Here is a 26,881-nt window from a genome sequence, read left to right as displayed (position 1 = left end):
AATTTTTCTGACAGTGAAAACAATCAATCCGTAGAACAGAAGCTGCCTTCGGAAGTTGCGGGAGCTTCACCACTGGAGGCTTTCAAGAAGAGACTGGACTGCCATCTGTCAGAAATGGTGTAGGGTCTCCTGCTTGGGCAGGGGTTGGACTAGATGACCTCTAAGGTCTCTTCCAACTCTGTTAATCTAATCTAAGCCTGTCAGGCATTTGCTAATATTTGAAATGTAATGTGGAAACATTCAAGATACATAGAACCTAACTTCCTTGATCATCCCATGGGCTTCCTACTTAAGGCAGGTCTAGAACTCATACCCTAGATTCACGTCCTGGTTAATAGGTTTATTTTATTTTTTTACCTTTTAAGTGGGACCCCAAATATTTTTCTTAGGAGCAGGGCAAAATCACTGGAATACACAATGGGTTTTGATCTCCTACAGTTTGAATCTCTTATCTTTTTTTTCTTTTTTTTTGGAGACCAGAATTTCCAAATTAAAAGAGAAGAAATAAAAGGCAGTTTCATTTTAGGAAGATTGCGATGACATTACCTCCTTCTTAAAGAGTCCAGAATGATACAAGATACCTTTCACCCAAAACCATTGGTCACATGGAGGGACGTGTAAAATAAAATAAAATAAAATAAAATAAAATAAAAATAAAAAAAAACTTGGAAGAAATACCATTTTTACAAAACATTTATCAGATGCTCAGAACTGTTTTGAGATGGCCAGATGGAGCTTCTGCTCGCTCTCTTTCTCTCTCTCTCTCTCTCTCTCTCTCTCTCTCTCTCTTTTGGTCTACAGAAGAAAGCAGATTTTTGAATCTGATTTCCTTTCCAGCCACTCAGAATGGTCATTCTGTTGATGTCCATGTTGTGATCTTATAAAATGGGCTCTTATGTTCATGGTAAGCAGAGATTCAAAGCAATGAGAATTTCCATGCTACCGTGTTTCCCCGAAAATATGACCTCCTCCGAAAGTAAAGTCCTAGCTTGGTTTTTAAACGTGCACTCAATATAAGCCCTACTCCCCCCGCCCCCCCCAAAAATAAGCCATAATTAAGATCCCACCCACTCCAGGGTGCATGGGTAAAAATTAATCTAGGGTGGGGATGGGAGAGTGGAGCTGCCCTACTACTTACCTTCGGATACTTGCGGCCAGGCCTCGCACGCCCTGACTCCACCTGCTTTGTTGGCCCATTTCTTCTGCAGCTGGCAAAGCTTTCTTGGAGGCCTCTGTAGCTGCTAACCCAGAGCGCTGTTATCAGTTGCAGAGACCGTCAGAAAAACCTTGCTGGCTTTGCCAATTGAAGAAGTTCCCGAAGGCCTCTGACACTTGCGATGCGCGCAAGTGAGGTGAGTCAGTGGATGACATTCCATCCCCCCCGAATATAAGACCTGGTGGCTTTTTTTGGTGGCAAAAAAATATAAGACAGGGTCTTATTTTGGGGGGGGGGACATGGTATTTTCTCTCATCCTTTTGTGAATTTGCTCTCCCTCCTTCCCCAACAAAGTTGACTTTGTACATAATATACAAATGGATGAAGACTATTGCTTGACATAGTGTAAGCCGCCCTGAGTCTTCGGAAAAGGGTGGGATATAAATGCAAAAAAACCCAAAAAAACCCCACTGCCTCTAATGAGAGTGACTTTAGCAAAGTGTGGCGCAAACACGTCCCACAAAATAATCACCTGGCAAAATTTGGTTGGCATGATCTTACATAGCACTAATGAACGGAATGCATTCGAAGATCAAACTCTATTCGGCTGTTCTGGAAGGGTCGCTGTAGCGGCTGATTGCGGAGCCATCAATCCTGACTTTCGTTCTGTTGGCTCGTTTTATTGTGCCACAGATTCCGTTGGGCGAGTTTGTGTCGTCGATGTGTTTTTAGACAGTGTGAAACTGCCTAGAGTCAAACCCCCAACTGTGGGAGTGACTCCATTTCATAAATAGAAATAAAAAGAAAACTCCTTCTGGCCAAACAGATCTGGTGAGAAACTGAGAAGCTGCAAATCTGTTTAATAAATAAATAAATAGCCACCATCCCTCTTCATTTTCATATGCAAACACACACACACACACACACACACACACACACACACCACACCAACTGACTTTTCTTGGACAGCCTCCAGCCTAGCATAGAAGCAGCATCTCAAAAGTCTTCCTTTGTGATCTGGCAACTCAACCTTATACTGAGCTCTCCATGGTCCTGAACATCAATTTGATAAGTGAGGTCAGAGGAGGAGGAGGAGGGACGAGGAAGAAGAGAAAGCGGAAGAGGAGGAACAAGATGAAGAAGAAGAGGAGGAGGAAGGAAGAGGAAGAAGAGGAGGAAGAAAATGAAGATGAAGAGGAGGAGGAGGCAGGAGGAAGAAGAGGAAGTGGAAGAGGAGGAGGAAGAGGAGGAACAAGATGAAGAAGAAGAGGAAGAGGAGGCAAGAGGAAGAAGAGGAAGTGGAAGAGGAGGAGGAAGAGGAGGAACAAGACAAAAAAGAAGAGGAGGAGGGGGGAGTTTTCTTGCAGACGTTTCCTTACCCAACTAGGTAACATCATCAGCAGTATCACCTAAGAGTAGATTCATGATTTGGCCAAATGTTCTATTTGTTTTTTCTTGCCTGGACACTGGAAGGTAAATGGCTTTGAAATATCTATTTTAATCCCCTCCTTTTTCCATTGGAATCGCTGTCTTGGCGTCTCATTTCTAACTGTTCGCCACAGAGTGCACGAAAGGGTACTAAATAACCTCTCCAACACTTTATAGATGATTGCTGTCTTGTTGTTCAGATGGTAATTGCATCACTTGGTCCAGAAAGAAGAATATCAGGTGTTTCAAATGCCAGGTACTAAAGTAATAGCGAATAAATTATGTAAGATTAGCTAGATTATATAGCAATCAATTACAGAGATGGCTATCGGGAGCCTGTTCAAATTGGCATTCTTTCACCCATTGGACATCAGAGAAAAGGAAGATCATAAATCACCCACAATAGAGATTTCCCCAAAAAGCCACTATCCAAAAATATCCACTATCCAAAAAGCCACTATTACGGGACCGTCTACTGCCATCTTCTATCTCCCAGCGACCGGTGCGTTCTCACAGAGAGGGACTCCTTAGGGTGCCGTCAGCCAAGCAATGTCGACAGGCGGCCCCCAGGGGGAGGGCCTTCTCTGTGGGGGCTCCTACCCTGTGGAACGAACTTCCCCCTGGACTTCGTCAACTATCCGACCTTCGGACCTTTTGCCGCGAACTTAAAACCTATTTATTCCGTCTAGCTGGACTGGCTTGATTTTAAAATTTTTAATCTGCTTTTATGGATTTTAAATTTTTGTAAATTTTTATAGGGTGTTACTGTATTTTAAAATGTTTGGCCAATCGAATAAGTTTTTTAAGGGGTTGTTCTTAATATTATATGTATTGTTTTCTTTGTATTTTATTCTGGCTGTGCACCGCCCTGAGTCCTTCGGGAGAAGGGCGGTATACAAATTAAAATATTATTATTATTATTATTATTATTATTATTATTATTATTATTATTATTATTATTATTATTATTATTATTATTATTATTATTATTATCCTTTTTTACAAATTGTCCTATATCCGTGATGGTGAACCTATGGCACACGGGCCACAGGTGGCACGTGAAGCCATATTGGTGGGTACACGAGCTCAGCTACAGCCAGCTGATTTTCGGGCTTCTGGGCCCACTGGAAGTCAGGAAACACACTGTTTCTGGCCTCCGGAGGGCCTCCAAGGTGGTAGAGAAGGCCTGTTTTTCGCTCTCCCCAGGCTCCAGAACCTTACTAGGAGCTTGGGAAGGGTGAAAAGGGCCTTCCACCCGGAGGCCCTCCAGAGGCCAGAAACGGCCCGTTTCCTGACTTCCAGTCCCACTGGAAGTTAGCAAATGGGCTGTTTCCAGCCTCTGTAGGGCCTCCTGGGGGTAGGGAAGGCCGTTTTTGCCCTCCCCAGGCTCCTAGAAAGGCTTTGGAGCCTGGGGAGAGCGAAAAACAGGCCTACTGGGCCTGTCGTGCCTTTGCATGCCAAAGGTGGGGGGACCATGGGGGGGGGGTTGTGCAGGCATGCGTGGAGGGGCGGGGGCGCATAGAATTCTGGGTGTGGGCACGCGTGTGATGCCCCCAACACTCCCTCCACTTTTGGCACGCGATAGCAAAAAGGTTAGCCATTACTGTCCAATATTTGGGGAAAAATATGGAGCATCCCGAGCCAGAGAGACATGCGGAGAAACGGGTCCAAAATTTAAGCTCATCCAAAGCTTTGTACAGGTAATCTTTGCTCAATCACGATTGGGACCAGAATTTCCATTGCTAAGCAAGGCGGTCGTTAAGTGAACCATATGGTCATATAAGTGAATCTTAACTCCCTCCCCGCCTCGTGGATTTTGCTCGTCTGAAGAAAAATCTCAAACGGTGATCGCACAATCCCCGGATTGCCACAACCACACTCAGCAGTTGCCGAGTGCCTGAATTTTGATCCCGTGACATGGAGATGCAGCTGCAACCTACAGTTGTTAAGTGCCAAGATTGGTTGTAAGTCACTTTTGTCATCGCCGTTATAACTTCAGACACAAAACAGGTGGTTGGAAATCAAGGACCGCCTGTAAGCCAGTTGGTTCGCACTTGGGTGTATTACAAAAAACACACACTTGCAAGCCTTCTGCAATTCCAGGTGTTTTCCAAGAGCAAGGGTGTTAAACTCAAGGCCCAGGGGCCAGAGCCGGCCCATTGGGTACTTATATCTGGCCCTGGGGGCTGCCCTGGAAATAGCAGAAGACCGGCCCATGGTGCTTCTGCCAGCAAAAATAGAGCTCCGTTTTCACTGGCAGAGAATTGCAGGAGGCCGTCGCAGCTGAAAACGGAGCTTGCAAGGGCCACATGTGGCCCTCCTGAGCTCCGTTTTCGCCGGCAGAGCAGGAGTGCTATTCAGCAGGTTCTGACAGGTTCTGGAGAACCGGTAGTGGAAATTTTGAGTAGTTCGGAGAACCAGCAAATACCACCTCTGATTGACCCCAGAGTGGGGTGGGAATGGAGATTTTGCAGTATCCTTCCCTGACAAGCCCACCAAGGCACGCCGACCGAGCCACACCCACAGAACTGGTAGTAAAAAAAAAATGGATTTAACCACTGCGGCAAAGGGTTGCAGGAGGCTGTTGCAGCTCTGGAAGACCACTCGGTCCACCACAGGCGCGCCCCCCCCCCCCGAAAGGAGTGACACCATGCTGGCCATGCCCCTGGTCACACCCACACCCTTGAGATCAAACACAACCCTGATGCAGCCCTCAACAAAATTGAGTTTGACACCCCTGTTCTAGAGTAACTTGGAGGGGCTGTCAAAAAAAAAAAAAGTCGAAAAAGGCCTGCTCTAAGCACGCCTCCATTTTTATATTAGTTGTGGCCACTCCCTTGACTTTCTGGCATCCCCTCCAGGAGTGACCAGGGGTGAAATGCTCCCGGTTCAGACAGGATTGCCCGATCCGGTAGCAATGGCGGCAGGTGGTTCGGAGAACTGGTAGCAAAAATCCCTGCCCCCCCCCAATGCCCAACTGAGCTGTGTGATCATCAGAGTTTTTTTTAAACTTTTAAAAGCATATTTTCTTCGGTCGAAAAAAATGCTTTTAAAAGTTAAAAAAAAAACCTCTGATGATCGCGCAGCTCAGCTGGGATCGTCAGAGGCTTTTAAAAGCACTTTTTCTACAACCTCTTCAGAGTTTTTTTACTTTTAAAAGTAAAAAAAAAAGTTGGCCACACCCACCCAGACATGTTCCTCCCCCCCCCCCCCCGCCCACCAAGCCAGTAACAAATTTTACATTTCACCACTGGGTGTGAACCATTGCAAGTAAGCATTGAAGGTATTGAGTTTTAGGAGTGAGGAAAGCCTGGATGCCCTTCAGCCAGTCTCTTTCTCAGCCCAGCCTACCTTGCAGGGTTATCGTTGGGGGGGAGGGAATTGGAAAAGAGCTTGCTGGAAATATAGAGGGAAAACAATCGCTTTTTGGAGCGGGGCAGCGGGGAGGGATCTGGTCCTCTCAATATGTTTGAGGTTTTCAGAAAGCTAAGGGAGGGATTACTTTTTAAGCAACCCAAATAGCGAGTGGGATTCCTCAAATGTTTGCTGGAGGAGTGGGGGGGGCGGGGCGGGGGGGGGGTTAAACAGAGACCCCTTTCCTTCCCCTGGAACGAGTGATTTCTAAAGCTCTAGACTAGAGAGACAAAGAGACAGTTGAGTTAAAATTGGCACCTAAAGGACAATCTAAACCCAGGTCCTGGGTGTTACCAGCTCTCTTTTTTCCTTCTTTCTCTCTTTCCTCCCCCCTCCCTTTTCTTTTTCTCTCATTCTCTCTCATTTTCTTTCTCTCTTTACACATCTCTCTCTTTCTCTCCTTCTTTTCTCTTTCCTTCCTTCCTCCCTCCCTCTATCAACCTTTTCTTTTTCTCTCATTCTTTCTCCCTCTCATTCTCTCATTTTCTCTCTTTCCACATCCCTCTCTTTCTCTCCCTCTTTTCCCCTTCCTTCCTTCCTTGCTTCCTTCCTCCCTCCCTCCCTCCCTCTCTCTTTCTCTTTCTCTCTCTCTCCCTTTTCTTTTTCTCTCATTCTCTCTCATTCTTTCTCTCTCTCTCATTCTCTTTCATTGTCTCTCTCTTTCCACATCTCTCTCTTTTTCCTCTTCTTCCCCTCCCCTTTAATTCCCCTACCTCCCCACAGGGCCGAGTGCTCCCCCCACCCACTCCAAGGTGTTGCCCCTTTAAGAAGCCGGGCGCCGGCTCAGGTAGACCCAGCCGATTGGACGCGGGGACTCCAGTGGCAACCCAATCGGATCTGCCGCCTTCCTGAATATTCCCAGGCTCCGGAGCTGCTGCCTGAACCCGGAGAGATGGGAGCCAACAGCAGCAATGATGTAACCCCAACCGGGGCGCGCAAGTCCTGGTGATCGCCGGCTTCTCTGCGCCCTGCGCCGCCGCTTTGGATCCGAGCCGCCGCGTGTGCGGCTGTTGCGCCCCGCACCGCCGCCCTCCCGCCTCTCGCCCTCCTCCTCCCCATCATCCTCTTCCTTGTGACGATGTCGCCTTTCGGGAAGAAGCAGACGCGGCTCCGGGCTTGTCCTCGGGGAACCTCCCGGTCGAGATGTCCCGGCGGCGCCTCCGGCTCACTGGCTTCCTGAAGCGAGGGCTCGGTGGGCCCCTGAAGGCGGCGGCCCAACACCCCCACTGCTAGCCGGGAAGGGGGGGCCCGCCCCCCTCCGCCTGGAGGGAGAGGAGGAGGAAGGGGCGGCTTCCCTGGAGGGCTCCGCGCTTTCGGCTGCCGGCCCTGCTCCTCGGCCCTCATCCGGCGGGGACCCCACCTCCAAGTACCATCCCAGCTAGCAAGGAGATGACGAGCGCAGCGTCCGGACAGCTGGCGGCCGCCCCTTGAGCCTGGCGCTGGTGGGGGGCCGGCCGGCCGGCCGGCGGGGAGAAAAAGGAGAAGAAGAAGAAGAAGAAGGTTGGCACAGCCGGGTCTCCCCTCCACGTCTCCGCCGCCCTCCAAGCTGCGCCCACCGCCTGGGGCTCATCGCCCGACTCTTCGGCACTCGGCTCCTCTGGCTCCTCCTTGCTCGCCCCGGTCGGGTCCGCTGGACCCGACCATGGATCGCTTGCCGCCGTCGATGCGCAAGCGGCTCTACAGCCTCCCGCAGCAGATCGCGCCCAAAGCCTCGCTGATGGACGAGGAAGAGGAAGAGGAGGGCGGCGGGGACGGCGGTGGTGGCGGCGGCTGCAAAGATGCCCGGCGCAAGAGCATCCGCCTGCACCCGCTTTCGCCCTCGGCGGCCGCAGGAGCTTCGGTGGACCCGTCGAGGCCCGACCCGGCATCCAGAGCCTCGGAAGGCGGCCCTGCGGAGAGCGCAGAGGCGACGGCCGGCGGGCTTGGCCGGCCGAGCGCCAAGAGCAGCACCAACGGCGACTGTCGGCGTCTGAAGGGCAGCCGCTCGTCTCTGGCCGGCCGCCACCCGCACGACTCGGGCGAGGGTCGCCGGCTGATCGGCCACGAAGGCGAAGCCGCCTCCCCGGGCGACGAGCGGAGCCCCCCGGGCCTGGCGGACGCCCCCACTGCCGCCGCCGCCTCCTCCTCATCCTCCACCCCGGCGGCCGCTCCCCGCCAGGACGCGCCGCCCGACGCGGCCTTCGTGAAGGTGGAAGGCACCGGGGCGTTGGGGGACCAAATCAGCCCGGACGACGAGCTGCAGCTGGGCCAAGCCGGCTTCATGCAGCGCCAATTCGGCGCTCTGCTGCAGCCAGGCGTGAACAAATTCTCCCTGCGGATGTTCGGCAGCCAGAAGGCGGTGGAGAGGGAACAAGAGAGGGTCAAATCGGCAGGTTTCTGGATCATCCATCCTTACAGCGACTTCAGGTAACCGATCCAATGCGGCGTGAATTCGGAGTGAAGCTACCGGCGGGAAACGGGCGTGTTGCTAGGGCACTTCGATGCCTTTTGCAACTTTCTTGGCAAATTAGAATTAGAATAACAGAGTTGGAAGGGACCTTGGAGGTCTTCTAGTCCAACCCCCTGCTCAGGCAGGAAGCCCTATACCACTTCAGACAAATGGTTGTCCAACCTCTTCTTAAAAACTTCCAGTGTTGGAGCATTCACAACTTCTGGTGGCAAGTTGTTCCACTGATGAATTGTTCTCACTGTCAAGAAATTTCTCCTTAGTTCTAGGTTGCTTCTCTCTTTGATTAGTTTCCACCCGTTGCTTCTTGTCCTGCCTTGAGGTGCTTTGGAGAATAGCTTGACTCCCTCTTCTTTGGGGCAGCCCCTGAGATATCTGAACCTTATTATCATGTCTCCCCTAGTCCTTCTTTTCATCAGACTAGACATACCCAGTTTCTGCAACTGTTCTTCATATGTTTTAGCCTTCAGTCCCCTGATCCTCTTTGTTGCTCTTCTCTGCACTCTTTCTAGAGTCTCAACCTCTTTTTTACACTGTGGCAACCAAAACTGAATGCAATATTCCAAATGTGGCCTTACCAAGGCATTATAAATTGGTATTAACACTTCACGTGATCTTGTTTATGCAGCCTGGAACTGTGTTGGCTTTTTTGGCAGCTTGCCGGGTTTAGTTTGAACCCTGTCTGTCTGGCAGGCCCTGGGAAATCCAAGAGGGGAAAAAATCAGGAAATAGGTCACCTTTTTTTCTTATGAAAAGCTCATCCAAAGCGTACCCCCTTTTCATTAATTAGCTGGAAAAGGGGTCACTTAATTCTTGAGTTTTGGCCACCGGAGACTCCATCAGGTGGGGTTTATTCCACCCATAACTGAGGGTGGGGGCGGGGTGGACTCTATCTTCCTAACAACCCTGCAAGGTGGGTTGGGCTGTGTTCTCAGGAAGCAGGGAAAAGGACTTGAATTGGGTTCTCCCATCGAAATGAATTCCTTAATCCCCGTGAAAAACTTTATTCAGTGCGGGCAGAATCTTCTCTGCGTTCTTCTAGTAAAAAGTGGGGGGGGGAGACAAGGAAAAAGGCCTTGGGGGGGAGAAGAAACACAGCCAGAGGGATAAACCACAGGGATGAGGACAATTGTGGGGCGCGACAGTTTTATGCAATGCTGAAGTGTAGATCAATTTTGCTCCATCTTGGCAACTTTGTGATGGGTGGACTTCAACTCCCAGAATTCCTGGGTGCGGAAATGCACCCATGCTGGCTCGGAAATTCTGGGAGTTGAAGTCCGCACATCTTAAAAGTTTATTAGCAAGTTGGCTGGGGAATTCTGGGAGCTGAAAGCCACACATCCAATAAGACCCATTGAACCTTCCTTCCTTCTACTTGTCCAATATATTCGGTTCCTTCAAGTTCAAAAATTCAACCCTCTCCTGCCGGATTTGCTTAACGAGGACATGATTCGCTTAACAACGGTGACAAAAAGGTCATTAAGTTGGGAGCGATTCACTTCATTGCCTTGTTTCACAATGGAAACTCTGACCCCAGCTGTGGTCGTAAGTCCAGGACTACCTGTATTTAAGGCAGGCTTTGTTCATCCATGGGAATATTTTCAATGTGAAATTAAAAAGAGATTCGTTCCTCACCTGTCTCTTTAGACAAGCATCAACAGATTAACAGAGTTGGAAGGGACCTTGTAGGTCATCTAATCCAACCCCGCACCCAAGCAGGAGAGCCTACACCATTTCTGACAGAGGGCAGGCAGTCCAGTCTCTTCTTGAAAGCCTCCAGTGATAAAGCTCCCACAAGTTCCGAAGTTAACTTCTGTTCCATCGGTTGATTGCTGTCACCGTCAGCAAATTTCTCCTTATTTCTAGGTTGAATCTCTCCTTGTTCAGTTTCCATCCATTATTCCTTATCTGGCGTTTTAATTTTGTTTTAGGATATTTTTTTTTCCTTTTCTTTTCTAGTCTTCTGTTTTGTTTTGCCTTGTTTTGTTTTTGCTCAACCAAGAGCCCTAATTCCCTGGGATGGAGAGAAGTTAAGAGGAAAGTAGCGGCCAGAATTAACTTTGGTGGTGTTCTATTTTATTTTATTTTTCCCATTCAGCGTCTGAGCCCCAGGAAACCTAGGAGGGGGTTACATTTTCTTTTTTCTTTTTTTAAAGTAGAATTACCTGGTTGCAGAGCAACCTTATGCTGTGCAGTCCAACTTTCCAAGCCATAAGGGACGGTTTAACGTGCCGTCAAGAGCCCAATGGTGTTGATTTTAATTACAATCGGCTTACACAACAACTTTGCCAAAATGAAAGAGGCAGGCGTCCGGGGCTTTTAATATGTAGGTTGAAAGAGGGAGATGCCTTTGAGGTTTAAGAAATGAAGCACGTGATAGAAAAAATATTTCATGGATTCCTTCCCCTGTCCTGCTTGCTCTCTTTCAACCAGAATTGCCCATTTAATACAGGTGTTCCTTGACATCGCAACCACTGTTTGGCTTAACACCTAAATCGCTAAGCTAACTTGACTTGCAATGTAGCTGTTCCTATTGGTGGCCATGGGCCAACTCGCTGCGGGACAAGAGTTACTATTCATATCAAAGAAATGGTGGAACGGAATCATTAAGGAAAGGAAGCGTAAGGAAGGACACAATGAAATGTGAATGGCGAAACTTAAAATAATTTTGATTTATTTTATGTCATTACACACATTCCTTGTGTGTCCAATCACACTTGGCCAATAAAAAATCCTATTCTGTTCTGTTCTGTTCTGTTCTGTTCTGTTCTATTCTATTCTATTCTATTCTATTCTATTCTATTCTATTCTACGCTACGCTACTCTACTCTACTCTGTTCTGTTCTGTTCTGTTCTATTCTACGCTACGCTACGCTACTCTACTCTACTCTACTCTACTCTGTTCTGTTCTGTTCTGTTCTGTTCTGTTCTGTTCTATTCTATTCTATTCTATTCTGTTCTATTGCATTCCATTCTATTCTGTTCTACATCATTACATAATGTAATGATGATACAGCGAGTTGGCCGTGTTGAGTTGGCCATGGCGAGTTATAAATATATATAAAGTGCTTCGCTTAACAGCACCATGCTAAAAAGGTTGTAAAATTAGGCACCACTCAAGCACCTTGCTTAACGATGGGCGTTCTGCCCTCCCTCCGTTGTAGTCATAAGCTGAGTATAAGAAATGTCGGAACGAAAGATTTGGTTATGTCAGGCAGAATGAGTTTTTGGTGCTTCCTCTGAGCTGGGTTGAAGTTGGTTTTGGGAAAGAAGATGAAAACTTAATGGAAGATGGCTGTGTTAGTGCTACTAACACAGGCAAAGCCTCCCTAGTCTGAAGCAGTGTATCTGAAAAATAGTCATTATTCACTAGGAAGCTAGTCCTGGGCTAGGATTGTCTTCTTCAGATGGGAGATTCATGTGGTGGATTTCTGGTTCCCCAAACAGGGATAATAAAAGCCTTAGTATCTCAGCAGGTCTGTAATGCCCATTAAACGGGACAACTCCCCTTATCTGCAAATAGAATAGAATAGAATAGAATTTTTTATTGGCCAAGTGTGATTGGACACACAAGGAATTTGTCTTGGTGCATATGCTCTCAGTGTACAAATGCTGTTTAATATTCTTTTTATCGCCAACCATCCCCACAACCTTCTTGAGTTGACCGGATGGCCTTCAAGGAGGAAGAGAGCTTTATAGCCCAGCCTTCCTTCTCTCACTTCCTGGATGGAATCTGTCACAAACACGAGCGAGATGACACTTGAAAGCTTTCTTATTTACTGGACCTCGTTCTGGATCACGGAGACACCACTGGTGCGTTGGGGGGAAATCCTGATATTGGGCATTGTAGGTGGGAAGGTCCCCTATGAAAATGGGCGGCTGTTTCTGGGTTGCTCTGTCGGAAGTGAACAAAATGCTTCCTTCTTTCCTTCCATCTTCCATCTCTTTTCTTTCTTCCTTCCTTCTTTCCTCCCCTCTCTTCTTCTTTCCTTCCTTCTTTCCTTCCTTCCCTCCCTCCCTCGCTCGCTTGCTCTCTCCCTCCCTCCCTCCTTCCTTCCTTCTTTCCTTCCTTCCCTGCCTCCCTCGCTCCCTTCCTTCCTTCCTCCCTCTCTTTCTTCTTCCTTCCTTCCTTCTTTCCCTGCCTCCCTCACTTTTTCTCTCCCACCCTCCTTCCTTCCTTCTTTCCTTCCTTCCCTGCCTCCCTCCCTCCCTCCCTTTCTTCCTTCCTTCCTTCTTTCCATGCCTTCTTCCCGCTTTCTCTCCCTTCTTTCTCCCTTCCTTATTTCCTCCCTTCCTTCCTTCCTCCCTCTCTTTCTTCTTCCTTCTTTCCCTGCCTCCCTCACTTTTTCTCTCCCTCCCTCCCTCCTTCCTTCTTTCCTTCCTTCCCTGCCTCCCTCCCTCGCTCCCTTCCTTCCTTCCTCCCTCTCTTTCTTCTTCCTTCCTTCTTTCCCTGCCTCCCTCACTTTTTCTCTCCCTCCCTCCCTCCTTCCTTCCTTCCTTCCTTCCTGCCTCCTCCTCCCTCCTTTCTTCCTTCCTTCCTTCTTCCATGCCTTCTTCCGCTTTCTCCCTTCTTTCTCCTTCCTTATTTCCTCCTTCCTTCCTTCCTCCCTCTCTTTCTTCTTCCTTCCTTCTTCCTCCCTCCCTCCTTTCTTCTCTCCCACCTCCTTCCTTCCTTCTTTCCTTCCTTCCCTGCCTCCCTCCCTCGCTCCCTTTCTTCCTTCCTTCCTTCTTTCCATGCCTCCTTCCCGCTTTCTCTCCCTTCTTTCTCCCTTCCTTATTTCCTGCCCTCCTTCCTTCCTTCCTTTCTTCTCTCCCACCTTCCTTATTTCCCTCCCTTCCTCCTTCCTTCCTTCCTTCCTTCCTTCCTTCCTTCCTTCCTTCCTTCCTTCCTTCCTTCCTTCCTTCTTTCCATGCCTCCCTCCCTCTCTCTTCCTTCCCTCTTTCTCTCCTTCCCTCTTTTTCCTTTCTTCCTTCCTTCCCACAGTCTTTTGGTCTTTATGAAATACGTTAAAGTTGACTAGGGTGGGCAAAAAAACCCTATATCTATATATATATATAAATGCATGTCTCCTTCTCCCTAACCTTGGGAGCCCAGGTGAACTAATGCCCATGCTTTTAGTTAATGGCACTACTCAGAAAACACCTCTGGAATTAGCAACTGGAATTCCTTGTCGTAGACTAGACTGATTGCAGCTCCTGGCTGAGAATTTAAAAGGCAATTGGTCACATTCATAAGGGATATTAATCACCATCAATTATTAGCAGCCTTGAGAGCAAAAAAAAATAGATCATGCATATTCAGTAAGTCTCGGAAGATTGCTAGTTAGTCTAACGGTGAGCCTTTGAAGTCCTCCTGGAAATGCCTAGTTAGTCACGGAGAATGACAAAGCTTCTTAATATGCCAAACCTCTTTCTTCCTCAGGTTTGATGGACCAAAAGGATCAAAGGTGTAACCCAAACTTGAGACACATAAGAAGCAACCCTCAGTGCCCAGTGCTAACAGGACCCATAGATTAATAAGAATAATAGGAATAATCTCTGGATTAATAACCCACTGGAAGGACAGCCCACCATCAGAAGTCTACTAGCACCTTTCCCAACTAATAAATTCTATTAAAAGCTCAAGAAAGCTTTGTAGAATGGAAAAGATCGTGGAGGCAGGGAGGGAAGGAAGGAAAGAAGGAAGGAAGGAAGGAAGGAAGAGAAGGAAGGAAGAGAAGGAAGGAACGGAAGAAGGAAGGAAGGAAGGGAAGAAGGAAAGAAGGAAGGAAGGAAGGAAGGAAGGAAGGAAGGGAAGAAGGAAGGAAAAAAGGAAGGAAGGAAGCTTGGGATATGGGTGGCTGCTTCATGCTCCCATTCCCTTCCCGTCCCCTCCCTTCTCTCAGCTCCTGTGATCCAGACAGGAGTGTATACAACTTTTCTGAGTAGATTATTATTATTTTTTAAGGAGACTCCCAAAGTGACAATTTAAACCAGCAGTTAGAATTCCTATCATTAACTGAGTGTCCCCATGGAGAATTTTGGAAAGTATCTATTGTTTATTTAGTTTTAAATTGAATTGAAATTAATCTGGTTTTGCATGTGGGATACAGCTATTGGATGTGCTTTCTCTCAACACACAGCTAAGTTGCTTCAGATCATCGGTTTCCTTTGGGGAAAGGATCAGGTTCAAAATGCCACAGCAGCTGGAGACGGGGAAGGTAGTTTGGACTAGGGATTAAAGTACCAGGCTAGAAAATGAGAGAAGGAAGGAAGGAAGGAAAGGGAAGGCAAGGAAGGAAGGAAAGGGAAGGCAAGGCAAGGAAGGAAGGAAGGAAGGAGAGGGTGAGGAAGCAAGGAGGGAAAGGAAGGGGAAGGAAGGAAGGAAGGAAAGAAAGAAAGAAAAAGAAAGAAAGAAAGAAAACAAAGAAAAAAGAAAGAAAGGAAGGGAAGAAGGAAAGAAGGAAGGAAGGAAGGAAGGAAGGAAGGAAGGAAGGAAGGAAGGAAGGAAGGGAAGAAGGAAGGAAAAAAGGAAGGAAGGAAGCTTGGGATATGGGTGGCTGCTTCATGCTCCCATTCCCTTCCCGTCCCCTCCCTTCTCTCAGCTCCTGTGATCCAGACAGGAGTGTATACAACTTTTCTGAGTAGATTATTATTATTTTTTAAGGAGACTCCCAAAGTGACAATTTAAACCAGCAGTTAGAATTCCTATCATTAACTGAGTGTCCCCATGGAGAATTTTGGAAAGTATCTATTGTTTATTTAGTTTTAAATTGAATTGAAATTAATCTGGTTTTTGCATGTGGGATACAGCTATTGGATGTGCTTTCTCTCAACACACAGCTAAGTTGCTTCAGATCATCGGTTTCCTTTGGGGAAAGGATCAGGTTCAAAATGCCACAGCAGCTGGAGACGGGGAAGGTAGTTTGGACTAGGGATTAAAGTACCAGGCTAGAAAATGAGAGAAGGAAGGAAGGAAGGAAAGGGAAGGCAAGGAAGGAAGGAAAGGGAAGGCAAGGCAAGGAAGGAAGGAAGGAAGGAGAGGGTGAGGAAGCAAGGAGGGAAAGGAAGGAAGGAAGGAAGAAAAGAAAGAAAGAAAGAAAGAAAGAAAAAAGAAAGAAAGAAAGAAAGAAAGGGGAAGAAAAGGAAGGAAAGGGAGGGGAAGAAAGGAAGGAAAGAGGGAGGGGAAGGAAGGAAGGGAGGCTAGGAAGGAAGGAAGGAAGGGGAGGGAAAGGAAGGAAGGAAAGAAAGAAAAGAGGGAAGGAAGGAAGGAGGAAGGAAGGAAGGAAGGAAGGAAGGAAGGGAGGGAAAGAAGGAAGGAAAGAAAGGGAGGGAAGGAAGGAAAGGGAGGAAAGAAGGAAGGAAGGAAAAAAAGAAAAAGAGGGGAAGGAAGGAAGGATGGAAGGACGGAAGGAAGGAAGGAAGGAAGGAAGGAAGGAAGGAAGGAAGGAAGGAAAGAAAGAAAGGGAGGGGAAGGAAGGAAGGAAAGGGAGGGGAAAGAAGGAAGGAAGAAAAGAAAGAAAAAGATGGGAAGGAAGGAAAGAAAGAAAGGGAGGGAGAGGAAGGAAGGAAGGAAGGAAGGAAGGAAGGAAGGAAGGAAGGAAGGAAGGAAGGAAGGAAGGAAGATCGGTAGGTTTGAGCAGACTTGACTGATTAGCTGAATCTATTCAATGGTTGATGGTGTTGCCATCTTTGAGGGATTTGATTCCAGATGACTTCAGGGACATATTGATGTGGTTTTCTTGATAGCAGGAAAGAGGTGGCTGGCAGCTACCTTCTTCCAGAGTTTGGGATTTTTCTGGCAACCTCCCATCTAACCAGGTCAAACCTTGCTTTGGTTTTGGAGATTCTGGGAGTTGAAGTCCTCCAGGCTTAAAGTTGCCAAGGTTGGAGACCCCCTGCTTTAATGTACATTCAGCAGCTCACCGTCTATGTTGGAAACTGAAGCCAAAACATGTTCAATTCCAGCTCTGTTCCATAACTATGTTTGTCTGGGCACAACGGGAATCATAATGCCCCCCCCCACCCCCCACCCCCGGAGACCCTGCTGGTTAGGCAGGGCTGGCACAGGAGGTGTTCTTCAGACTTTATATCTGCTCTTTAAACGTTCACACTCTGCATATTTGGTCAATAGACACAGGCATGCAGATAACCTCCGTCAAGGAGGTCTCGGAATGCTTCCCAGCTTCTCTAAATGGGGAAAGCGGTATCTTCCGGAAGCTGATAAAGCCACATTCTCAAGACTTCTTGTCTCCATCTTAACAGCCCTGATTTCTTAGCTCCCCACCCCAAGCCCAGCTTCCTGGCAAGGTGACTTCTCTCCTTACCCCCTAACCCCCGCTGGCCATTGGGACTCAACTTGGCAGCCCCCCGATATTTGATTTCAAATAATTTAATAGCCCATGTCATCGGGATCTGCCCCCAATTTTTTTTTTATTGCGGGATGTCGCGATTTTAGCGAAGGAAGGAAAGAAGGAAAGGCGGAAGATGGAGGAGGGAGACAGAGAAAGGGAAAGGAAGGGAGGGAGGGAGGGAGGAAGGGAGGAAGGAAGGAAGGAAGGAAGGAAGGAAGGAAGGAAGGAAGGAAGGAAGGAAGGAAGGAAGGAAGGAAGGACGGAAGGATGGAAGGACGGAAGGAAGGAAGGAAGGAAGGGGAGGGAAAGAAGGAAGGAAAGAAAGGGAGGGGAAGGAAGGAAAGGGAGGGGAAAGAAGGAAGGAAGGAAAAAAAGAAAAAGAGGGGAAGGAAGGATGGAAGGACGGAAGGAAGGAAGGAAGGAAGGAAGGAAGGAAGGAAAGAAAGAAAGAAAGGGAGGGAAGGAAGGAAGGAAGGGAGGGAAAGAAGGAAGGAAGAAAAGAAAGAAAAGATGGGAAGGAAGGAAAGAAAGAAGGGAGGGAGAGGAAGGAAGGAAGGAAGGAAGGAAGGAAGGAAGGAAGGAAGGAAGGAAGGAAGGAAGGAAGATCGGTAGGTTTGAGCAGACTTGACTGATTAGCTGAATCTATTCAATGGTTGATGGTGTTGCCATCTTTGAGGGATTTGATTCCAGATGACTTCAGGGACATATTGATGTGGTTTTCTTGATAGCAGGAAAGAGGTGGCTGGCAGCTACCTTCTTCCAGAGTTTGGGATTTTTCTGGCAACCTCCCATCTAACCAGGTCAAACCTTGCTTTGGTTTTGGAGATTCTGGGAGTTGAAGTCCTCCAGGCTTAAAGTTGCCAAGGTTGGAGACCCCCTGCTTTAATGTACATTCAGCAGCTCACCGTCTATGTTGGAAACTGAAGCCAAAACATGTTCAATTCCAGCTCTGTTCCATAACTATGTTTGTCTGGGCACAACGGGAATCATAATGCCCCCCCCCACCCCCCACCCCCGGAGACCCTGCTGGTTAGGCAGGGCTGGCACAGGAGGTGTTCTTCAGACTTTATATCTGCTCTTTAAACGTTCACACTCTGCATATTTGGTCAATAGACACAGGCATGCAGATAACCTCCGTCAAGGAGGTCTCGAATGCTCCCCAGCTTCTCTAAATGGGGAAAGCGGTATCTTCCGGAAGCTGATAAAGCCACATTCTCAAGACTTCTTGTCTCCATCTTAACAGCCCTGATTTCTTAGCTCCCCACCCCAAGCCCAGCTTCCTGGCAAGGTGACTTCTCTCCTTACCCCCTAACCCCCGCTGGCCATTGGGACTCAACTTGGCAGCCCCCCGATATTTGATTTCAAATAATTTAATAGCCCATGTCATCGGGATCTGCCCCCAATTTTTTTTTTATTGCGGGATGTCGCGATTTTAGCGAAGGAAGGAAAGAAGGAAAGGCGGAAGATGGAGGAGGGAGACAGAGAAAGGGAAAGGAAGGGAGGGAGGGAGGGAGGAAGGGAGGAAGGAAGGAAGGAAGGAAGGAAGGAATTGCAGGATTTGGGTTTTGATAGTCTAGAGAAAAGAAGAATTAGGGGTGACATGATAGCAGTATTTCAGTATTTGAGGGGTTGCCCGAAAGAAGAAGGGGGTCAAATTATTCTCCAAAGCACTGGAGGGCAGGACAAGAAACAATGGTTGGAAACTAACCAAAGAGAGAAGCAACCTGGAATTAAGAAGAAACGTCCCAACAGTGAGGACAATTAAGCAGTGGAAAAACTTGACTTCAGAAATCGATCCTTCACTGAAGGTTTTTAAGACGAGACTGGACAGTTATTTATTTGAGATGATATAGGTTCTCCTGCTTGAGCAGGGGGCCGGACTAGAAGATCTCCAAGGTCCCTTCCAGCTCTATTCTATTCTATTCTATTCCTTATTCTACTCTACTCTGCTCTGCTCTGCTCTGCTCTGCTCTACTCTGCTCTACTCTACTCTACTCTACTCTACTCTACTCTACTCTACTCTACTCTACTCTACTCTACTCTACTATATTATTCTATGGAAGGAAGAGAGGGAGGGAGGGAGGGAGGATTTTGACTGGAGAATGGAAGAATAAATCCTTTCATTACCCACTATTCACTCAGGCTGAAGAAGCTTCTTGGATGAGAAGCGAAACACCTTCAAGTAAATAACAAAGTCCAGTTGCCTTTTGAAAAAAGCACCTTCTTTCTTCTTCTTTTAGTTCAGTGAATTAGGAAGTTTACCTGCCTGAGCTGCCTTGTCAGGTGCTCTCTGGAGGTTCTGGTTTTGAGAAAAGCTTTGTCCAGTCAACACAGCACCTGCATATCTCCTGCCAAGGTCCATCTTCCTTCCTCTCTAGAACTCAGAACCAGAGAAGAACTACCCTCATTTGCTTTTGTTTCTGTGTTTCTTCGGCTTCCGAATGGCAAAACGCACGATGTTTGTTGACTGCTGAGGAAGCCACTATGTGCCCCTTCTGTTAATAAGGAGACATATTTTACCCCGTGCCAACTTTCACAAACTAAACCATGTGTTCCCTTCTGGCTTGGCACGGTTGTCCTTCTGTGGGTTTTATTGGCCCAGATGAGGCCTTCGCAAACATGCAACGCAACCGACCTTCTGCCGGTTGAGAGAAGCCAAAGAGAACCAGGATTAGAAGCTTCCAGGAAGTTCTGGATGTAGAATTCACCTCTGCCATTGATCTAAAGCTAAATTTCCACCTTTCTGTTATTTTTGTCTATAAACCTCAGCATTTTTAAAAACAGGATTTGAATGTATGTTGGTCACAAGGCTAGGCGGCTTAGTGGCTAAGATGCTGAGCTTGTCGATCAGAAGGTTGGCAGCTCAGCGGTTCGAATCCCTAGTGCTGCCGTGTAACGGGGTGAGCTCCTGTGACTTGTCCCAGCTTCTGCCAACCTAGCAGTTCGAAAGCAGGTAAAAAATGCAAGTAGAAAAATAGGGACCACCTTTGGTGGGAAGGGAACAGCGTTCTGTGCACCTTTGACGTTGAGTCATGCTGGCCACATGACCACGAAGATGTCTTTGGACAGCGCTGGCTCTTCGGCTTTGAAACGGAGATGAGCACCCCCCACCAGAGTCGGAAATGACTAGCACGTATGTGCTGGGGGAACCTTTACCATTACCTTGTTACCTTTCACAAGGCAAAGAAAAATCATTAATGGGTAGAGAAAATGCAAGCATTACTCTTGATCAAAATTCAAACCCTGGGATCCTAATCTGTTCTTTTTAATTTGTCCCCCGTCAATCTCTCCTTTTGGCTGAAATTGTCCTATTTTGTTCCTAATTTGGCCAGTGGAAAATACAGATTTATCCGTCAATCTGATGCCAGCCGGGTGGCGGGACAACCTAATGGAATTGGCAGCTGCTGCCTTTCACAGTCTAAATGTTTCTCTGGGTGGCCGCACGTTGGCTTTGGGAACGAATCTGCTGGGAGACACCACGTTTAACAAGGTGGTGCGTGTAAGCCTGCTGGGAACAAGCTGCCATGGAAAAGCTGGCTTGTCGAAGATGCAAGCCAAGGCAAGAAGGTTGGTCAAGCCCATCAGGGATGGTTGTCGAGAATGATCAGACTTAGTATGTTAAAACAGGGGTGTCAAACTCGATTTCCTTGAGGGCTGTATCAGGGTTCTCTTTGACCTCAGGGGGCTGGGGTGGGCATAGCCAGCTCGACGTCACTCATGTTAGGGGGGCACCTATGGCGGCCTGAGTACTCTGCCAGAGAAAATGGGCTCCCAAGCTCCGTTTTCGACTGAAAAGGCCTCCTGCAACCCTCTGCCAGCGAAAATGGAGTTTTGTGGTGGCCCACCCGCTCTGCTTGGTTTTCACTGGCAGAGGCACCCTGGGCCAGTCCTTTAGTGGTTCCAGGGTGGCTCCATGGGCCAGATCCAGTTGTGGGATTCAACCAGTTCGTACCACTTCGGGAGAACCGGTTGTTAACTTTCTGAGCAGTTTGGTTGTTGGAAGAAATCATTAGGGCAGAGAACCGGTTGTTAAATTATTTGAATCCCACCACTGGCCAGATCTAAGTATCCCGTGGGCCGGATCTGGCCCATGGGCCTTGAGTTCGACACCCCTGCCTTAACCCATTGCAAAGGCAGCAATTTTTTGACTGACTTACTGGAGAGTAAGCCTCAGTGAATCAATCCAGCCCTTTATGTTTTCCTAAGTAAACTCATGTGAACTTCCCTGTTAATCCATTACCCCAGTTGTGAATTATAATTACCTTGACCTCCTGCCTCCATCATGGAGATGATCCATGAAAGAAATGTGTTGATAGGTTGATGGACGCCACTTAGAAAACCCACTAGATTAACCCGACTTTGCAATCTTTAAAGAATCTGGAGAGAGAGCGAGAGAGATCTTCTCCAAATTTCTCCAGGAATAGTTCAGCAAAGCAAGTCCCATGTGCATTACTCAATATTTGGGCAACAATTGCCAGGATACAATACCGCCTACACGCGTCTCGGCATCAAGTCCCCCGTTTTTGGCTCATGCGGTTGTTGTTGTTGTTTTCAAGTGTTTGTTTTGCATTGCAGTGGGTACAGTTGTGTCATTTAGAAGGTGAGCCCTCTGTGATGGGCTTGTGGGTGTTGAGCAGGGGCTTGAATTTTCTTTTGGGTGGGGAAAACCTGGAAGCTTCAGACACCTTTAACACCTGCAACAACAACAACAAAAAAACCCTCCAAGGCTTCAGTTTCCTCAAAGTTCCATTTTATTAGAGATGTCATATTGGCTCATCTGGGAAAACCCGAATCTGAAAGCTTCCAGGTTTTCCTCACCCAAGTGAAAGTCCAAGTCCCCGCCCAACACCCACAAGTCCATCACATGGTCCAATCAATACACCGTCCCAACTGGAGATGCTTCCCAGTCACATCCTTCCAGGTGCAGGGCAAGATGTCCTTGACTCTCCGAGAAAGGAATGTTATTATGACTACATATCACCCAGGCTCCATACAATCCCCCCTCCCAGTTTCTCCCAGTAGTAAATGGGACAGGCCTGAAGAGCCAATGAAAAAGATGGCTTCCAGGCCTGACACCAGGGATGGGCTGCTGGGGGTACTCAGGGGTTCAGGAGAACCTCTAGCTAAGATTCTGTGCAGTTCTGAGAACCCTCAAAGCCCACTCCTTGCTGGCCCTGCCCATCCCTCTTCCCTCCCAGGAGTCTTCACACCAGAGGAGGATTTCAGCAGGTTCTGACCAGTTCTGGAGAACTGGTAGCAGAAATTTTGAGTAGTTTGGAGAACCGGTAGTAAAAATTCTGACTGGCCCCGCCCCCATCTATTCTCTGCCTCCCAAGTCCCAGCTGATGGGGAGGAAATGGGGATTTTGCAGTATCCTTCCCCTGGAGTGGGGAGGGAATGGAGATTTTACAGTATCCTTCCCCTGTCATGCCCACCAAGCCACGCCCACCAAGCCACATCCACAGAACCGGAGTAAAAAATTTTGAAACCCACCACCACTGCCCCAAACGACCCGTTTTTAATGCAGATAAGTGCAGGGTGTGCACGGAGGCTGAGTGAGGGTGAAAAATGGGCCTGCCAGAAGTTTGGGAAGGCCAGAAATGGGCCCGTTTCTGGCCTCCAGAGCCTGGGGAGGCCGTTTTTGCTCTTGCCTTCTGGCAGCTCTTCTCCTGCGTGCATTAGGAACAGGCTCCTCCTGTTCCTCTGCCTCACTACTATCAGCCTCTGGAGGCTCTGGAGTCTGCACTTCACTCCCAGATGGCCCTGGCCTCACTTCAGCCTCATCGCTCTCCGAGTCTCTTGCCAGCTCCGCAGGCTGCTGATAGACCACAACACCACTGTTCTACAGTAAACATTTTCAGAAGATATGAGTTAGAATAGAATAGAATAGAATTTTTAGAATAGAATTTTATTGGCCAAGTGTGATTGGACACACAAGGAATTTGTCTTGGTGCATATGCTCTCAGTGTACATAAAAGAAAAGATACGTTCATCAAGGTACAACATTTACAACACAATTGATGGTCAATATATCAATATAAATCATAAGGATTGCCAGCAACAAAGTTACAGTCATACAGTCATAAGTGGAAAGAGATTGGTGATGGGAACTATGAGAAGATTAATAGTAGTGCAGATTCAGTAAATAGTCTGACAGTGTTGAGGGAATTATTTGTTTAGCAGAGTGATGGCCTTCGGGAAAAAACTGTTCTGGTGTCTAGTTGTTCTGGTGTGCAGTGCTCTATAGCGTCGTTTTGAGGGTAGGAGTTGAAACAGTTTATGTCCAGGATGCGAGGGATCTGCAAATATTTTAAATAGTTTAGGAGAGCAAAAAGGTATATGACCACTATAGGGCTATTTATCTGGTCTTCAAACTCCAGCAGTGGCTGGCTTTATTGAAAAGATAGCTTGTCGTGTCAGGCTACGATTGACTTAATCAGTGGTTCCTTACTATGAATAGAATATAAAATAGATGCGGCGTGTTTCCTTGAAAGGATTACAGTGTCGTCAAACGCTGAAGAAAATAATCCAGGATGAATTTTTTGTGAAATGTTGGTAAGGCTTCGTTTTGCAAAACCTTCCTACAGTTGCAAAAAATTCCCAGCAGGCTGCAAAAATCTGTAAAAATGCTTTTGCTGACTTGGGCCTCTCTTTCCCAGTTGGGTCCCTCATTTTCATCGGACCAAAGCAGGGGATATGGTTTTTGAGCAGAATGAGATTGAAGCAGCAGAAAGAGGCAATCCGTACTTATTATTCAGGTATACGGTTTCGATGTCCTGGGATGTGTAGGAATGACCTTGGAAGTTGCAGGAGATGAGATGCTGTCTAGGGCAGGAGTCGCCAACCTTGGCAACTCTATGACTTGTGGACTTCAACTCCCAGAATTCTTCAGCCTGTTGTAAGTCAGACCACCTGTAATTCATTCAGGGCTGAATCTAAGCCAGTGGTCTGCAGCCTTGGCAACTCTATGACTTGTGGACTTCAACTCCCAGAATTCTGGGAGTTGAAGTCCACAAGTCATAAAGTTGCCAAGGTTGGAGATCCCTGGTCTAGGGCAGGGGTGGGAATCAACCAATTCAGACCGGTTTGGGCGAACCGGATGTTAATTTTAATCTGGTTCACCAAACCGGTTGTTCCAAGGACTGGCTGACCCCATCCACCCCTCCCCTCCCATCCCAGGAGTCTCTAGGCAGCCCGTTATGGAAGCCAGTTAAGTGCAGGGCACACACAGAGGCTCTGGGAGGGCAAAAAATGGGCCTTCTAGAAGTCCAGAAACAGGCCTGTTTCTGGCCTCCGGAGGCCTCCGGTGCCCAGGGGAGGCAGTTTTCACTCTCCTGGAGGCTCCAGAAAAGCCTCCAGAGCCTGAGTAGGGCAAAAATGCCCACCCCCCACCATGGTGCAGGAGGCTGAATAGGCCACGCCCCCATGGCCATGCCCACCCAGCAACCGGGCAGCAAACCGATTGCTGAATTCTCACCCCTGGTCTAGGGGATGGTCAGATAAGAGACAGCTTAGCCCTCACTGTATATAAAGGGAGGAGAAAGAGACTCCGAAGGGACCCTCCCTAGATTCTCAAGTTGTATAGGTGTCAGCCCTGGAAGCCATCTTTTTTTTTTTTTTGGATCTTCAGGGCTGTCACACTTAGTGCTGTAGGAAACCGGAAGGGAGGATTGCATGGAGTGGTAGAGAGATCTAGCCAAAGCAATATTCTTTTTTCCGGGAGTCAAGGACGTTCAGCCTGCACCTGGAGTGGCGTGACTAAGAGTCCATCTCCAGTTGGGATGGTGGATTGATTGGACCGTGTGATGGACATATGGGTACAGGGGGAAGGGACTTGGACTTTCCTTTGGGTGGGAAAAACCCAGAAGCTTTCAGATTTGGGTTTTCCCAGATGTGCCAATATGACATCTCTATTAAAGTGGAACTTTGAGGAACTTCTAGCCTTGGAGTCTTCCTTCATTGTGGATGTTACTTGAAACCTTGACAATAGTACATGGTTACAGATGTTCAGACTGAACAAGGTAGCCTTCATAAAATTAAGATTCTGTTAATATAGACTTAACAATTAAAATAGAATTAGCTCATTTGGTCATATTTCCTTTCTGGTCTACATGGGAAAGGCTGTCATTAATAGAATAATAGCTTTAGAAGGGATCTTGGAGGTCTTCTAGTCCAACCCCCTGCTTGAGCACACAAATAGCTGTCTTTTTTAAAAAAATCTACAGTTTTGGAGCATCCATAACTTCTGGAGGCAAGTCGTTCCACCAATTAATTGTTCTCACTGTCAAAAAATTTCTCCTTAGTTTTAGGTGGGTTCAAATTTTTCTTTCTGAAAAATCAGGTGCTCTTCTCTTCTTTCCTGGTCCAGCATCAGTAAAGAGAAGATCTATCATCAAAGACAAAGTCAGAGGTGGTATTCAGACGGTTCGCCCGAACCTATAGCGGAAATCACACACACACACCGTCCCGGCTCTATGCTGTCCTGTTTAGGCACGTTTCTGAGGCTGGGTGCATGCGCAGAAGGCTAAGCGCATGCACAGAAGGCTAAACGCATGCGCAGAAGGCTGGGTGCATAGTGGAAGGTGTACACATTTGTGCCAAAGGCCAGGCGCATGCACAGAAGGCACGCACCCATTTGCGCTCCGTTAGGGAAAGTAAGTGAAAACCACTCCTGGACAAAGTGTTAATGAAACATTAACATGATGCTCCCTAGGTGGCTCAGTGGCTACGACACTGAGCTTGCCGATCAGAAAGGTCGGCGGTTTGAATCCCTAGTATAGGTCTCCTGTGCGAGCAGGGGGTTGGACTAGATGACCTCCAAGGTCCCTTCCAAGTCTGTTACTGTTACATATCATCCATGGAGAGAGTTAAGTGCTAACTAACTCACTCCACTTTCATGACCTTCCTTAGTGTTTGAGTAAGTACAGGAAGGAGATGAAGAATCTTCTTCTTAAAAGTTGTGAGGATGGAATTAAATCTAATCAAGTTTTTTTTTAAAAAAAAAACAACCAACACAAGTCCAGTCTGGAATTTCCTTAGAAAGAAGCCTAGCTGTGCGTTGTTGAGGGTTTTTTTTTCTTCTTCTTTTTCTTGGCATGAAAACCAAAAGAATACAAAACGAGCATCTCTTTTAAGAGGCTTTCATTTTTATGATGAGAACCGCTTTGGAAAGAATTGAATGCGATGTTGCCAAATCTGGCCCATGACTAATTGATAGCTGAGCCAGAGGGATTTAATGCAGCTCATATCTGTCCTAGAGCATTAAAGAGGATGAGCTCAAAGTGAACGGGAGAGGAGTATGTTTCTTGGGACAGGATGCCTTACCATTGAAGTGACTGTCTGTGCTTGTTGGTGTCAGGGTTCCAAGTAACACCCCCAACGAAAGAAAACTCCGAGGCTTCACTTTCCTCAAAGTTCCATTTTATTTGAGATGTCATATTGGCACATCTGGCAAAACCCAAATCTGAAAGTTTCCCGGTTTTCCCCACCCAGATGAAAGTCCAAGTCCCTGCCCAACATCCACAAGTCCATCACATGGTCCAATCAAGAATCGTTCCCACTGGAGATGCCTCCCAGTTCCCGCCCTCCAGGTGCAGAGCAAGATGTCCTTCCTGTCCTGAGAAAGGAATGTTATTTTGACTACATATCACCCTGGCTCTATACAATCCCCCCTTCCAGTTTCCCACAGTAGTAAATGGAGCAGGCCTGAAGGTCCAACGCAAAAGATGGCTTCCAGGCCTGACAGTTGGGATATTATGCAATGACAGGTCCCGTGTCTCCTTTAGGATGAGTAGTTATCAAGGTTCCCCGCTGCTCTCCCATCTTGATTTCGGTGGGATTGGGTGAGATTGGCAACAACTCCCATCATCCGTGCTGGGTAGGAATTATTGGGCCTAAGTTACTTAGAAGGTGTCAGATGGGACTTTGCATGTTTGCTCGCCCTGGTTTCTGGCCTGCCGCAGCCCTGCGTGCCAGTCCATGGACTGGAGGTTGGGGTCCCCTGTGTTAAGGTACACAAGGGCTCAGAAATGTAGGTTTCCCAATGTTCTAGACGATTTACATTTAGGTAGGAACGTCTCTGGGACATGCGCTCCTGGGAATATG

The 26,881-nt window shown here is 47.6% G+C and overlaps 1 protein-coding gene across 1 annotated transcript in view; it reads left to right on the top strand.

Annotated features, from left to right (window-relative positions):
* The first annotated feature begins 7,640 nt into the window (after positions 1-7,640).
* HCN4 (hyperpolarization activated cyclic nucleotide gated potassium channel 4) overlaps positions 7,641-26,881 on the top strand; it is a 62,153-nt gene continuing 42,912 nt past the window's right edge. The window contains exon 1 of the mRNA XM_058155829.1: positions 7,641-8,404. Coding sequence (XP_058011812.1) covers positions 7,641-8,404 — 764 coding nt within the window. The remainder of the gene's footprint in view (positions 8,405-26,881) is intronic.

The sequence above is a fragment of the Ahaetulla prasina genome, chromosome 13, assembly GCF_028640845.1.
Source record: "Ahaetulla prasina isolate Xishuangbanna chromosome 13, ASM2864084v1, whole genome shotgun sequence".
NCBI classification, from domain to species: Eukaryota; Metazoa; Chordata; class Lepidosauria; order Squamata; family Colubridae; genus Ahaetulla; species Ahaetulla prasina.
Note: the sequence above shows the minus strand (reverse complement) of the source record. Positions and strands in the feature narration are given on the sequence as shown.